This window comes from Hyla sarda, chromosome 5 (assembly GCF_029499605.1).
Source record: "Hyla sarda isolate aHylSar1 chromosome 5, aHylSar1.hap1, whole genome shotgun sequence".
Taxonomy (NCBI): Eukaryota; Metazoa; Chordata; class Amphibia; order Anura; family Hylidae; genus Hyla; species Hyla sarda.
In genome coordinates, this window is record NC_079193.1 from 222,995,211 (window position 1) to 223,011,922 (window position 16,712).

General features: G+C 46.7%; 1 protein-coding gene across 1 annotated transcript in view; it reads right to left on the bottom strand.

Annotated features, from left to right (window-relative positions):
• TMEM170B (transmembrane protein 170B) overlaps nt 1–15,437 on the bottom strand; it is a 39,006-nt gene extending 23,569 nt beyond the window's left edge. Inside the window, exon 1 of the mRNA XM_056521178.1 lies at nt 14,749–15,437. Within this exon, the coding sequence (XP_056377153.1) occupies nt 14,749–14,845 (97 nt within the window). The 5' untranslated portion in view covers nt 14,846–15,437. The remainder of the gene's footprint in view (nt 1–14,748) is intronic.
• Between the last annotated feature and the right edge of the window lie 1,275 nt (nt 15,438–16,712).

The following is a 16,712-nucleotide window of genomic DNA, read 5'->3' on the forward strand; positions in this document are numbered from 1 at the left end:
GCACATCCATTCAGGAAGCTTAAATTGTATAAATAGAAATTTTTCACCCAATGTATATTACAAACATAGATTTAATGTTATCTAAAATATATACAAAGTTTTTGCAAACAGGTACAGGTAAATGTATACACAGTTAAAATCTTCCGAGCCAAATATTTCTGAGCTATTCAATCATGCAAACTACATGTAGAAGAAAACTATGACTTCCATTCTAAACTAACTTATGTGAAATGGAATATTTAAAAAGTTATTAAAAGTTATTAGAAATCAACCATTTTTGAAAGTGGCCCTACCAACATAGACTGGATGCTCTCTTGTTTTTGTTTATTGTTATGGGATATATCCTACAGGCAGTCTTCTCTTCTGGTCAGATGTGCTCAGTTCTTCTCACACACAGTGAATATACAGCCACATAGACTGCAGCATATACAGCTACTACACTGGCTTATCAGAAGCTTCTAGAAGTACATCATTCACTGCAATAAATATGCATGAGAGAGTCCAGCTGGATATTCACTGGCCAGGATGCGTTAAAGGGATACTTCGGTGGAAAACTTTTTTTTCTTCTTTTTGTTCAAATCAAAAGATGCCAGAAAGTTAAACAGATTTGTAAATTACTTCTATTAAAAAAAATCTTAATCCTTGAAGTACTTATCAGCTGCTGTATGCTCCACAGGAAGTTGAGTGGTTATTTTCTGTCTGACCACAATGCTCTCTGCTGACACCTCTGTCCCTGCCAGGAACTGTCTGGAGCAGGATAGGTTTGCTATGGGGATTTTCTTCAGCTCTAGACAGTTCCTGACATGGACAGAGGTGTCAGCAGAGAGCACTGTCGTCAGACAGAAAAAAACAACTCAACATCCTCTGTAGTATACAGCAGCTGATAAGTACTGGAAGGATTAAGATTTTTTAATAGAAGTAATTCACAAATCCGTTAAACTTTCTAGAGCCAGTTGATATGAAAAACTTGTTTTCCACTGAAAAACCCCTTTAACTCCTTAAGGACTTAGGACGTATGAGTACTTCCTAAGTCCGATCCCTGTCTATAACGAAGGGTCCCGGCGGGACACTGCGTCATAGCTATTAACCCTTCCGATTCGGCGCTCAAAGCTGAGCGCCGCATCGAAAGTGAAGGTAAATGCTTCCCGGCTGCTCAGTCGGGCGGATCGGGATCATCGCGATAAAATCGCGATGCCCCGATCAGCTACCCGGAGAGAAGAAGGTCCCTACCTTCTTTCGTCGGCGTCCCGGCTCTGATTGATTGCTCCATGCCTGAGTTACAGGCTGGAGCAATCAACCGCCGATTACACAGCTTGTTGCCATGCAATGGCAAGGCAACAATCTGTGTATGCAATCAGCCATTGCAAGCTCATAGGTCCCTATAGGAGCTATGAGCTCGCAAAAAAAAAAGTGTAAAAAAAAAAGTTAACCCTTTCAGGTATTCCCTTCTGAATTAAAAGTTTAAATCACCCGGCATTTCCTAGTAACAAAATAAAACAGTGTAAATAAAAATAAACATATGTGGTATCACCGCGTGCGGAAATGTCCGAATTATAAAAATATACCACTTTTAAAACCGCACGTTCCATGGCGTACGCGCAAAAAATCAAAATTTCAAAATAGCTAATTTTTGATCACTTTTTATACCACAAAAAAGTGAATAAAAATTGATCAAAAAGTCTGATCAGAACAAAAATGGTACCGCTAAAAACTTCAAATCACGGCGCAAAAAATGAGCCCTCATAGCGTCCTGAACACAGAAAAATAAAAAAGTTATAGGGCTCAGAAAATGACAATTTTAAACGTATAAATTTTCCTGCATGTATTTATGATTTTTTTCTGAAGTAATACAAAATCAAACCTATATAAGTAGGGTATAATTTTAACAGTATGGACCTACAAAATAAAGATAAGGTGTCATTTTTACCGAAAAATGTACTGCGTAGAAACGGAAGCCCCCAAAATTTACAAAATGGCATTTTTTCCTCAAGTTTGTCGCACAATGAATTTTTTTCCGTTTCACCGTGGATTTTTCGGTAAAATGACTAATGTCACTGTAAAGTAGAATTGGTGGCGCAAAAAATAAGCCATCATATGGATTTTTAGGTGCAAAATTTAAAGGATTATGATTTTTTAAAGGCAAGGAGGAAAAAAAGAAAATGCAAAAATGTGAAATTGCTCAGTCCTTAAGGGGTTAAATGTACCTCATATAATATTATGTACAGCTATAGCTCTCTATACTACAGGCTGTAACACTAAGGAGGGGGGGGGCAAGATATTATTCACTATAATTCACTGTACGCTGTGTGAAGAGATAATAAGCTAACTTTACTGTTATGATGATTAGATTCTTCTCATAGATGACTAACACTATTCAGCACAGGAATGAGCTCTGTACTAATGACTGATGGGGAATGAAGTTCAAAGCAAATCATGTGACAGTCAGAAGCTCCACCCACCAGACAGATTTTCATATACAAAGGAGAAATGATAAAATGAAGGTAGATACAAGAAAAAAAGGTAATATCTGAATTTATTTTCCAGAGGCAGACATTTATTTTCATTCATCCTAACAACATATTAAGTTTCCTGTGGAAAGTGCATCAAAATCCCTTGAAGTAAACCTGTATTGTACTCTTTTACTATATAAGCTCACTTTTGTCCCAGGTTCAAGTGTCCAAAAGGAGGGGCTAAGCTTTTAAAGTTCTGCAGCATTACATGCCTCTCCTCCATGTTCTGCATGAGGGACACATCTCTAGATCACATACATGCACCATGCTTAATAGGGATGGACCGATTATCGGTTTGGCCGATATTATCAGCCGATATTCAAGATTTTTGACATTATCGGTATCAGCATTTGCCTTGCCGATATGCCGGTAATGCTCCACCCAACCCCTTCTGCCCCGAGACCGCCGCCGCTGCCCCATTGCCTCCCCCATCCCCGGTTTTATAATTACCTGTTCCCGGGGTCCACGTTACTTCTGGCTTCTACGACGTCCTGCGCTATTGCTGTGCGCTGCGCAATGAGGAGTAACGTCCTCAATGCAACGTCACAGTCAGTGCGCACAGTGACAACTCAGGACGCCGCTGGAGCCAGAAGTAGCGCGGACCCCGGGAACAGGTAATTATAAAACCGGGGATGGGGGAGGCAATGGGGCAGCGGAGGTGGTTGGACACAGGACCCCAGGACAGGCAGGGGGAGAGTAGCGGGTGGCGGCCTCTGGCCCCGAAAAAGCCACTGCAGTTCATTGATTTAAAGCGCCCCCTTTAAATCATTGTTCTGCAGCAGCCTCTGTGGGGCAGGGGAATATCGGTATAAGTTATCGGCTATCCGCCTCAAAGTTAACATATTATCGGTATCGGCCCTAAAAAATCAATATCGGACGATCCCTAATGGTCGATCCCTAATAGCTCATGATGTGAGCGTGGAAGAGGCAGGGCATACACTGTCAGAAAGGCACTCTCTAACTGAGATAATCAACGCACACATGGTGACACCTAAAACCTTTGCCCACAGGAGGGATTGTAACCACACGTGCGCCACTTTTAGCATGATGCAGCACATAATCTGAAAACAGCACTCTAGACTGTAAACCAAACGCTATATGTGAGTCATGCAGGACGGGGGGCACATGGAGTCAAGAAGGCAGCTCTGCCCTGCCTCCTGGACACTTGAGCTCATGCCAAACACAGAAATTTAGACCTTATGAAGAGGGCATTAGCTGGTATGATTGATTTTATTTATTTTATATACCTACAGTAGGGCAAGAAAGTATTTAGTCAGCCACCAATTGTGCAAGTTCTCCAACTTAAAAAGATGAGAGGTCTGTAATTTTCATCATAGGTATACCTCAACTATGAGAGACATAATGAGAAAAAAAATCCATAAAATCACATTGTCGATTTTGAAAGAATTTTTTTGCAAATTATGGTGGAAAATAAGTATTTGGTCACCTACAAACAAGCAAGATTTCTGGCTCTCACAGACTTGTAACTTCTTCTTTAAGAATCTTTTCTGTCCTCCACTCATTACCTGTATTAATGGCACCTGTGTTACGCCTAGCGCTCCGGGTCCCCGCTCCTCCCCGGAGCGCTCACGGCGTCTTTTTCCCTGCAGCTCCCCGGTCAGTCCCGCTGACCGGGAGCGCTGCTCTGTCACGGCCGTTGGGGATGCGATTCGCACTGCGGGACGCGCCCGCTCGCGAATCGCATCCCAGGTCACTTACCCGTTCCCGTCTCCTGCTGTCATGTGCTGGCGCGCGCGGCTCCGCTCTCTAGGGCGCGCGCGCGCCAGCTCCCTGAGACTTAAAGGGCCAGTGCACCAATGATTGGTGCCTGGCCCAATTAGCTTAATTGGCTCCCACCTGTTCCCTGGCTATATCTGAGCTCCTCCCTTGCACTCCCCTGCCGGATCTTGTTGCCCTTGTGCCTAGTGAAAGCGTTTTGTGTGTTTATAGCCTGTGTACCAGAACTTCTGCTATCTCCCCTGACTACGAACCTTGCCGCCTGCCCCCGACCTTCTGCTACGTCCGACTTTGCTTCTGCCTACTCCCTTGTACCTCGCCTATCTTCAGCAGTCAGAGAGGTGAGCCTTTGCTAGTGGATACGACCTGGTCACTACCGCCGCAGCAAGACCATCCCGCTTTGCGGCGGGCTCTGGTGAAAACCTGTAGTGGCTTAGAACCGGTCCACTAGCGCGGTCCTCCCCATCCCTCTCTGGCACAGAGGATCCACTACCTGCCAGCCGGCATCGTGACAGTAGATCCGGCCATGGATCCCGCTGAGGTCCCTCTGCCTTATATCTCGGATATCACCACGGTGATCGCCCAGCAATCCCGACAGATCGCCCATCTAACCCACCAGCTGTCGGAAATGTCCACCATTGTGCGCCAACTTCAGTCGCAACTTCAGCAGCAATCATCTCCTCCGCCAGCTCCTGCACCCCCTCCGCAGCAAAAGGCCACTCCTAGCCTCCGCCTGTCCTTGCCGGACAAATTTAATGGGGACTCTAAGTTTTGCCGTGGCTTTCTTTCGCAATGTTCCCTGCACTTGGAGATGATGTCGGACCAGTTTCCCACTGAAAGGTCTAAGGTGGCTTTCGTAGTCAGCCTTCTCTCTGGAAAAGCCCTGTCAAGGGCCACACCGCTCTGGGACCGCAATGACCCCGTCACCGCCTCTGTACACTCCTTCTCGGAAATTCGAAGTGTCTTTGAGGAACCTGCCCGAGCCTCTTCTGCTGAGACTGCCCTGCTGAACCTCGTCCAGGGTAATTCTTCCGTTGGCGAGTACGCCATACAATTCCGTACCCTTGCTTCTGAACTATCCTGGAATAATGAGGCCCTCTGCGCGACCTTTAAAAAAGGCCTATCCAGCAACATTAAAGATGTTCTGGCCGCACGAGAGACTCCTGCTAACCTGCATGAACTCATTCATCTAGCCACTCGCATTGACATGCGTTTTTCTGAGAGGCATCAAGAGCTCCGCCAGGAAAAAGACTTAGATTTCTGGACACCTCTCCCACAGTCTCCATTGCAATCTGCGCCTAGGCCTCCCGCCGAGGAGGCCATGCAAGTGGATCGGTCTCGCCTGACCCTGGAAGAGAGGAATCGCCGTAAGGAAGAGAATCTTTGTCTGTACTGTGCCAGTACCGAGCATTTCTTGGTGGATTGCCCTATCCGTCCTCCACGCCTGGGAAACGCACGCACGCACCCAGCTCACGTGGGTGTGGCGTCTCTTGGTTCCAAGTCTGCTCCTCCACGTCTCACGGTACCCGTGCGGATTTCTACTTCAGCCAGCTCTTCCCTCTCAGCCGTGGCCTGCCTGGACTCTGGTGCCTCTGGGAATTTTGTTCGGGAGTCCTTAGTGAATAAATTCCGCATTCCGGTGACCCGTCTTGTCAAGCCACTCCACATTTCCGCGGTCAACGGAGCCAGGTTGGATTGCACCGTGCGTTTCCGCACGCAGCCCCTCCTAATGTGCATCGGACCTCATCAGGAGAAAATCGAATTTTTGGTCCTTCCCAATTGCACTTCCGAAATTCTCCTTGGACTACCCTGGCTTCTACACCATTCCCCAACCCTGGACTGGTCCACTGGGGAGATCAAGAGTTGGGGCCCCTCTTGTTCCAAGGACTGCCTTCAACCGGTTCCCAGTAATCCCTGCCGTGACCCTGTGGTTCCTCCTGTATCCGGTCCCCCTAAGGTCATTAAGGACTCTGCCTGCCACAGGAAATGCCTCTCCCCCCCTCCCAGTCCCATCAGGCAAGCCTCTGTGTCCCCTCATGGCTCCCGTCCTTGTGTCTTCCTGCCCCGTGCCAAGCTTCACCCTCTGCCCTCCCTCCCCATTCCTACTCCTGCTGTACTGCCTGCCATTGAGGAAACCATCCATTCCTTCACGGTGTCCTCATCCCAGGGGAGGCAGCCACCGGACAAAAAAAAGGGGAGACCTAAGGGGGGGGGGTACTGTTACGCCTAGCGCTCCGGGTCCCCGCTCCTCCCCGGAGCGCTCACGGCGTCTTTTTCCCTGCAGCTCCCCGGTCAGTCCCGCTGACCAGGAGCGCTGCTCTGTCACGGCCGTTGGGGATGCGATTCGCACTGCGGGACGCGCCCGCTCGCGAATCGCATCCCAGGTCACTTACCCGTTCCCGTCTCCTGCTGTCATGTGCTGGCGCGCGCGGCTCCGCTCTCTAGGGCGCGCGCGCGCCAGCTCCCTGAGACTTAAAGGGCCAGTGCACCAATGATTGGTGCCTGGCCCAATTAGCTTAATTGGCTCCCACCTGTTCCCTGGCTATATCTGAGCTCCTCCCTTGCACTCCCCTGCCGGATCTTGTTGCCCTTGTGCCTAGTGAAAGCGTTTTGTGTGTTTATAGCCTGTGTACCAGAACTTCTGCTATCTCCCCTGACTACGAACCTTGCCGCCTGCCCCCGACCTTCTGCTACGTCCGACTTTGCTTCTGCCTACTCCCTTGTACCTCGCCTATCTTCAGCAGTCAGAGAGGTGAGCCGTTGCTAGTGGATACGACCTGGTCACTACCGCCGCAGCAAGACCATCCCGCTTTGCGGCGGGCTCTGGTGAAAACCTGTAGTGGCTTAGAACCGGTCCACTAGCGCGGTCCTCCCCATCCCTCTCTGGCACAGAGGATCCACTACCTGCCAGCCGGCATCGTGACAACCTGTTTGAACTTGTTATCAGTATCAAAGACACCTGTCCACAACCTCAAACAGTCACACTCCAAACTCCACTATGGCCAAGACCAAAGAGCTGTTGAAGGACACCAGAAACAAAATTGTAGACCTGCACCAGGCTGGGAAGACGGAATCTGCAATAGGCAAGCAGCTTGGTGTGAAGACATCAACTGTGGGAGCAATTATTAGAAAATGGAAGACATACAAGAACACTGATAATCTCCCTCAATCTGGGGCTCCAGGTAAGATCTCGCCCCATCGTCAAAATGATCAAAATGATCACAAGAACAAAGATCCCAGAACCACATGGGGGGACCTAGTGAATGACCTGTAGAGAGCTGGGATCAAAATCAGCAACACACAACGCCACCAGGGACTCAAATCATGCAGTGCCAGACGTGTCTCCCTGCTTAAAGGGGTGTTCCGCCCCTAGACATCTTATCCTCTATTAAAAGCATAGGGGATAAGATGTCAGATCGCGGCTGGGGACCCCCGGGATCTCTGCTGCAGCACCCCACTGTCATTACTGCACAGAGCAAGCTCGCTCTGTGCGTAATGACGGGCAATACAGGGGCCGGAGCATCGTTATGTCACGGATCCGCCCCTTGTGATGTCACAGCCCGCCCCCTCAATACAAGTCTATGGGAGGGGGCGTGGTGGTGATGGCAAGAGGGGGCAGAGCCGTGATGTCACAATGCTCCAGCCCCTGTTTCGCCCATCATTACGCACAGAGCAAGTTTGCTCTGTGCAGTAATGAAAGCGGGGTGCTGCAGCCGAGGTACCGGGGGTCCCCAGCGGCGGGACCCCCGTGATCTGACATCTAACATAACATAGTAACATAGTTCATAAGGTTAATAAAAAAAGACCAGAGTCCATCAAGTTTAACCTATAACCCTAATGAGTCCCTACTGAGTTGATCCAGAGGAAGGCAAAAAACCCTCATACTAGAGGTAAAAATTCCTTCCCGACTCCAAATATGGCAGTAAGAATACTAAGACTCCCAAGTCCTTTTCCATGTTCGTCATCCCAAGTGTGCTCCTTTGGATAGGGGATAAGATGTCTAGGGGCGGAGTACCCCTTTAAGCCAGTACATGTCCGGGCATGTCTGAAGTTTGCTGGAAAGCATTTGGATGATCCAGAAGAGTATTGAGAGAATGTCACATGAAAACAAAGTAGAACTTTTGGGAATAAACTTGACTCATCGTGTTTGGAGGAGAAAGAATGCTGAGTTGCATCCAAGGAACACCATATCTACTGTGAGGCATGGGGGTGGAAACACTATGCTTTGGGGCTGTTTTTCTGCTAAGGGACCAGGACAACTGATCCGTGTAAAGGAAAGAATGAATGGGGCCATGTATCATGAGATTTTGAGTGAAAACCTCCTTCCATCAGCAAGGACATTGAAGATAAAATGTGGCTGGGTCTTTCATCATGACAATGATCCCAAACACACCGCCCAGGCAACGAAGGAGTGGCTTGGTAAGAAGTATTTCAAGGTCCTGGAGTGGCCTAGCCATTCTCCAGATCTCAACCCCATAGAAAACCTTTGGAAGGAGTTGAAAGTCCGTGTTGCCCAGTGACAGCCCCAAAATATCACTGCTTTAGAGGAGATCTGCATGGAGGAATGGGCCAAAATACCAGCAACAGTGTGTGAAAACCTTGTGAAGACTTACAGAAAACTTTTGACCTCTGTCATTGCCAACAAATGGTATATAACAAAGGATTGTGTTTGTTATTGACCAAATACTTATTTTCCACCATAATTTGCAAATAAATTCTTTAAAAAACAGACAATTTGATTTTATGGATTTTTTCCTCATTATGTCTCTCGTAGTTGAGGTATACCTATGATGGAAATTACAGGCCTCTCATCTTTTTAAGCGGGAAAACTTGCACAATTGGTGGCTGACTAAATACTTTTTTGCCCCACTGTATCTACCATGTCTGCGGCTCATATCATGCATGCAGTAATTTTTCTGCCACAATGTCCCATCACTGTATCACGTCCGTAATGAATTACGGACATACACGGGTGCGAACGGGCAGTTACAAAACCCCATAGGCTGCAATGCGATTTAGTCACGGGGTTTTGTAACGGCAGGTTTTCCGCGATATAGAACTTGTTACGGAAGTTCCTAAACGGAACTATTTCATAGTGTGAAAGAGGCCTAAGTCTTCTGTTACTTCTGCCTACATGAAGAATATTGTTCCTCATTCTATAAGTGACTAAAATGTGTTTCCTGAACCAATGGTTAAATATAAAATGCAAACATTTTCGCACAACTTAAAGCAATGTACCGTATTTTTCGCCATGTAAGACGCATTTTTTCTTCCCCAAAACTGGGGGGGGGGGGGGAAGTTGGTGCGTCTTATAAGGCGAATGCACACCTATCGTGGCGGTCCCTGCGGCCATCAACGGCCAGGAGCCACGGCTAATACAGGACATCACCGATCGCCGTGATGCTCTGTATTAACCCTTCAGACGCGGCGATCAAAGCTGACCGCCACGTCTGAAGTGAATATAACACTAACCCGGCTGTTCAGTCGGGCTGTTTGGGACCGCCATGATCTGTAGTTTTTATCAGTACCACTTTTGCTTAGGTTTTACTTTTTATAAATTAATTATAAATTTTTTTAGGAATAAAATGTGACAAAAAAGCTGCAATTTTGGACATTTTTAATTTTTTTTACGTTTACGCCGGTCACCCAAAGAGATAATTAATAATATTTTAATAGTTCAGACTTTTACACATGCGGCGATACAAATATGTGTATTAATAAAATGGGAAAAACTGACATTTTACTTTTTTATTGGGGGAGGGGATTTTTCACAATTTTGAACTTTTTTATTTAAATTTTTTAACATTTTTTTATAACACTTTAATAGTCCCCATAGGGGACTATTTACAGCAATCATTTGATTGCTAATACTGTTCAGTGCTATGCATAGGACATAGCACTGATCAGTGTTATCGGTGATCTTCTGCTCTGGTCTGCTCGATCTCAGACTAGACCAGAGCAAAAGACCCCGGGAGACAGCCGGAGCCAGGTGAGGGGACCTCCGACTGCCAGGGTCTTCTGCTCTGCCAGCGCTGCGGACCATCCGATCATCCATTCAAAGTACCGCACTGCTGCAGATGCCATGATCTGTATTGATCACGGCATCTGAGGGGTTAATGGCAGACATCCACGTGATCACGGATGTCGGCCATTAACCCCTTAACAACGCAGGACGTATATTTACGTCCTGCGCCGGCTCCCGCGATATGAAGCGGGATCGTGCCGCGATCCCGCATCATATCGTGTCGGTCCCGGCGCTCATCAACGGCCGGGACCCGCGGCTAATACCACACATCGCCGATTGCGGCGATGTGCGGTATTAACCCTTTAGAAGCGGCGGTCAAAGCTGACCGCCGCTTCTAAAGCGAAAGTGACCTGGCTGCTCAGTCGGGCTGTTCGGGACTGCAGCGGTGAAATCGCGGCATCCAAAACAGCTGACCGGACACCGGGAGGGCCCTTACCTGCCTCCTCGGTGTCCGATCTGCGAATGACTGCTCCGTGCCTGAGATCCAGGCAGGAGCAGTCAAGCGCCGATAACACTGATCACAGCCGTGTTAATACACGCCTGTGATCTGTGTAAAAGATCAGTGCTATAACACTGCAAAAAAAATGTAAAAAAAAAAAAAGTGTTAATAAAGGTCATTTAACCCCTTCCCTAATAAAAGTTTGAATCACCCCCCTTTTCCCATAAAAAAAATAAAACAGTGTAAAAAAAAAAATATAAACATATGTGGTATCGCCGCATGCGTAAATGTCTGAACTATAAAAATATATCATTAATTAAACCGCACGGTCAATGGCGTACGCGCAAAAAAATTCCAAAGGCCAAAAAAGCGTATTTTGGTCACTTTTTATACCATTAAAAAATGAATAAAAAGTGATCAAAAAGTCCGATTAAAACAAAAATCATACCGATAAAAACTTCAGATCATGGCGCAAAAAATTAGTCCTCATAACGCCCTGTACGTGGAAAAATAAAAAAGTTATAGGGGTCAGAAGATGACATTTTTAAACGTAAAATTTTCCTGCATGTAGTTATGATTTTTTCCAGAAGTACGACAAAATCAAACCTATATGAGTAGGGTATCATTTTAACCGTATGGACCTACAGAATAATGATAAGGCATAATTTTTACCGAAATATGCACTGCGTAGAAACGGAAGCCCCCAAAAGTTACAAAATGGCGTTTTTTCTTCGATTTTGTCGCACAATGATTTTTTTTTCCGTTTCGCCGTGCATTTTTGGGTAAAATGACTAAAGTCACTGCAAAGTAGAATTGGCGACGCAAAAAATAAGCCATAATATGGATTTTTAGGTGGAAAATTGAAAGGGTTATGATTTTTAAAAGGTAAGGAGGAAAAAACAAAAGTGCAAAAACGGAAAAACCTTGAGTCCTTAAGGGGTTAAAGGCAGGGTCCCTGGCTGCTGATAGCAGCCTGGAGCTGCTACGCATGACGCGAGCAACGGTCCGGCGCTCACAGTCATGGCGGCACGTAAATGTATGTCATGATGCGTTAAGTACCACGGCACCATGACGTACATTTACGTCCATTGTCGTTAAGGGGTTAAAGAAAGTAAGTATGCTTAAAATTGCTCTCTTCTGCCCATATAACCTTTTTATTTTTCTGTATACAGGGCTGAATAAGGGCTCAGTGAGGGTGTTGTGACCTGTAGTTTTTTATCTGTACCATTTTTGTATTCATATTGATCACTTTTTATTTATATTTTTATGATATGATATGACCAAAAATCTGCAATTCTGGAATTTTTTTAACGTTTATGCCTTTCCCTGTGTGAATAAATAACACATTTCAAGACAAGACAATACAGCATACAATTCTTTTAGTGTTGAGCGTGAATATTTGAAATGATAATTTTTACCACTAATATCAGCACTTCGCAATTTCGTGAATATTTAGAATATAGCAATATATATTCATAATGACAAAGATATATACCGTATTTATCGGCGTATAACACGTACTGGCGTATAACACGCACCCCCATTTTAACAGGGAAATTTTAGTAAAAAATAAATAAAATGTAAAATAAATGACTTGGACTAAATGCCACATCATCCCCCAAACTTTGTTTTCTTCTGCACCTCAGTTTGGTCCTGTCCCCTCCAGTGCTACATTATTCCTTCCCTTTTATCAGTCCCTGTGCCACATTTACTCCTCTCATCGCCACCCCCCCTGTCTCATCATCCCCCCATGTCTCATCATTTCCCCCTGTCATAGACCACCACTAGCCATACAGACATTAAAGGACAACTACGGGATTGAAAAATGTATCCCCTATCCTAAGGATAGGGGATAAGTTTCAGATCGCGGGGGGTCCGACCGCTGGGCCCCCCCGCGATCTCGCGTACGGGGCCCCGGCTCTCTGGTTAGAGAGGGCGTGTTGACCACCTGCACGAAGCAGCGGCCGACAAGCCCCCTCTATACACTGCTTCGCTTCGGCTCTCCCATAGCAGTATATGGAGTGCGCGTGTCAGCCGCCGCCTCGTGCGGTGGTCGACACGCGCTCTCTATGCAGGGAGCCGTGGCCCCGTACGGGAGATCGTGGGGGGCCCCAGCGGTCGGACCCCCCGCGACCTGAAACTTATCCCCTATCCTTAGGATAGGGGATAACATTTTCAATCCCGTAGTTCTCCTTTAAGCCTTTAGTGCCTCCCCCTACCATCATTTCCCCCTGTCTCATCATCCCCCACTCTGTCTCATCATGTCCCCCATCATTCCCCCCTCATCATTTCCCCCTGTCTCATCATGTCCCCCATTATTTCCCCCCCTCATCATTTCCCCGTCTCATCATCCCCCACCCTGTCTCATCATGTCCCCCATCATTCCCCCCTCATCATTTCCCCCTGTCTCATCATGCCCCCCATTATTTCCCCCCCCTCATCATTTCCCCCTGTCTCATCATCCCCCACCCTGTCTCATCATGTCCCCCATCATTCCTCCCTCATCATTTCTCCCTGTCTCATCATGCCCCCATCATTTCCCCCCTCATCATTTCTCCCTGTCTCATCATCCCCCCACCCTTTCTCATCATCCCCCCATCATGTTCCTCCTATGCTATTCTTCCCCTCCCTCATCATTCCCCCCCTTTCCCAAAGCTTTTCATAGTTTTGTTTATTTTCCTTACTGCCGAAGCGCAGCCAGGTAAGGAAAATAAAAAAAAACTATGAAAAGCAGGCAAAAGGGGAATGATGAGGGAGGGGGGAGGTAAGAATAATTTAAAGCAGAGCAGGAAGGAGATGCTGCTGGCCACTTTAAATCAGTGACCAGAAGATTTATTGGCGTATAACACGCAGGCAGACTTTTTGCCTTAAATTTAAGTTTTAAAAGTGCGTGTTATACGTCGATAAATACGGTATATATTTTTTCTTTTCACAGAACACATCACAACAATGATGTGTACTGTGTAAAAAAAAGTGATCATCCCTTCCTGCTTCCAGCTTGTGGTCCAAAGAAGGCTCCAATATTATTTACTGTGTGAGTCGATGTGGAGCGCAAATATTTCGTATATGCGAATATACAAATATTCACGAATATCGGCACTTCCAGAGGACACTGATCCCTCCCTTCTTTTAGGCAAAAGATATAATCATGCATGCTTCCATTGAAAAAAAGAGAATGCCCCCTCCCATACACTTGCATAGCGGGGGCTGGGGTGACGTCATGATGTCACGATACTCTGGCCCCGTGGTCGCTACCCGGCTGTTTGTGAGCGGGCACCGAGGCATGCAGCTCAAACAGGTGAGTGGCGAATACAAGATTGCGGGGGTCCCCAGCGGCAGGACCCCTGTGGTAAGATGTCTCAGGGACGGAGTACCCCTTTAAAAGTCTATGGGACAGCGAGACGTAGATCGTTGCGAGCCAAGGAGTAAAGCATACTGCCGTGCTCTTATCCTACTCCTGATTGTGGGGGTCTTAGTACTGAGACACTGACTGATAAAAACTTTTGACATGTCTCTGTGACATTACAAAAGTTTTCTTTTAAAATGACAGGTGCAGTTGTTTACCAAATTCCTGTCATTTCCCTAGGCTTTGTATAAGGGAACACTTAATCTGAAATAGTGGGGAACCCAGAAAGGACTTTAGGAATTCCTACCCTCATCCTGTCCCCATCATTGTCACCTCGTGCGCACAACACACTACCAAAAATTCTTAAGAAATATGGCTAACAAAACAATTGGTCATTTTCTTCAGACAGTTTCCATTTAAGGAAAAATGTGTAGATTTTGATACAGAAACATTCCTTTTTAATGTGTAAACAAGCTCTAATGACAATAAGCCATGGCTGTGTGAGGGGGTTGTGAATTGTCTCATTCACATGGGACACTGGACTGATAATACCTGCTTTGTGTAATGGGGCCTTACAGAGGGGGATGTATTGGGAGGTGAGGAGAGTAGCCCCCCTCCTGAGAGGCTGGTACCCCTCCCATGTTATGGGGCACTAGTGGCCATGTATGAAGCTGTGACAGGTGCCACTCACCGGTCAGGGTCCTCAGCACCGTCCCGTGTGCCCACAGGCTCAGTACCTGCTGTACTGACAGGTTGATCATTGACAGGTCCTCCTTCTCTGCCTTCATTGTGCTCCTCGGCCGGCAAGGTGCTAGAGGAAGAGGGAGACGTGTGAGTCCCAGGGCTCCCAGACAGCTGCTCCTCCTCCTCCAGAAGCAGCACAAGGAGTTCGAGCAGCAAGAGGCCAAGCAGCGATGGCCTGGGGATGAGTGGAGGGCGCAGCTGGACCGGGGAGGAGAAGCAGCCTCGCAGGGGAGACATTGAGGAAGAGGGCTGTAGCTGCCAGGCACTCCCTAGCCTTGTCTGACCAGCTCTTGTGAGAGGCTACCGTTGTGGGCGAGGAGCTGCCAGAAGCCCTGTACTGCTGTGTGTGCACTGCACGGAGCACGGCAGCCAACCTGCATCCTCCTCCAGCAGCACCATCATCCCCATCACATGTCTCCTCCTCCCCCTCATCATCATCATCACCCCAGTCACCATCATCCTGGAGGAGGAGACTGGGCGGCATGTAGCGCTGTGCTGATTCCTCTCCACCAGCCTTCTCGTGCTGTACACAGCGCTGCCAACAGGGCACTGCAGCTACTATTGCTGTATGGGGCCCTAACATGAGGCCTGGCTGTTACATACAATTCCCTGCCCTGACACCTTATTATTCACTGACTGCTGCTGGAGGGAAGGAGGGGGTCACCTCACACAGCAGCCTGGAGGAGCTGCTACAGCAATGAGAAGGTGGGGGCGGCTGCTGGGCTTCAGGAGTCACTGCCTCAGCTGTGGGGACGGGCATTAACCCCTTAAGGACGCAGGGTTTTTCGGTTCGGTTTTTGCACTTTTTTCCTCCTCACCTTTTAAAAATCATAACCCTTTCAATTTTGCACATAAAATCCATATGATGGCTTATTTTTTGCGCCACCAATTCTACTTTGCAGTGACGTCAGTCATTTTACCCAAAAATCTACAGCGGAAAGGAAAAAAAAAACATTGTGCAACGCAATTGAAGAAAAAATGCCATTTTGTAATTTTGGGGGCTTCCGTTTCTACACAGTACATTTTTTGGTAAAAATGATACCTTCTCTTTATTCTGTAGGTCCATATGATTAAAATGATACCCTACTTATATAGATTTGATTTTGTCGTACTTCTGGAATAAATCATAACTACATGAAAATTTATACGTTTAATATTGTCATCTTCTGACCCCTATAACTTTTTTATTTTTCTGCGTATGGGGCGGTATGAGGGCTCCTTTTTTGCGCCGTGATCTGAAGTTTTTAGCGGTACCATGTTTGTATTGATCGGACTTTTTGATCGTGGTTTAATTAATGATATATTTTTATAGTTCGGACATTTACGCACGTGGCGATACCACATATGTTTATATTTATTTACATGGTGTTTATTTTTTAATGGGAAAAGGGGGGTGATTTTAACTTTTATTAAGGAAAGGGTTAAATCACATTTATTAACTTTTTTTTACACTTTTTTTTTGCAGTGTTAGGCTGCATTCACATCTCATTTTGTACATACGGGCGCCGGATCTGGCTGGGGGAGGTGCAAACCGTACCCCAGCCGGATCAGCCCGTAACTCCATTTACTTTAATAACCCGACCGGAGTCAAACGGTGACTCCGGTCAGCTAAGTTTTGACACGTATGCGGTTTCCTGACCGGACCAAAAACCGTAGTATACTACGGCTTTAGGTCCGGTCCAAAACCGCATACTTGTCAAAACTGAGCTGACCGGAGTCACCGTTTGACTCCGGTCGGGTCATTAAAGAAAATGGAGTCACGGGCTGATCCGGCTGGGGTACGGTTTGCACCTCCTCCAGCCAGATCCGGCGCCCGTATGTACAAAACGAGATGTGAATGCAGCCTAACACTGCAAAAAAAAAGTGTAAAAAAAAGTTAATAAATGTGATTTAGCCCTTTCCTTAATAAAA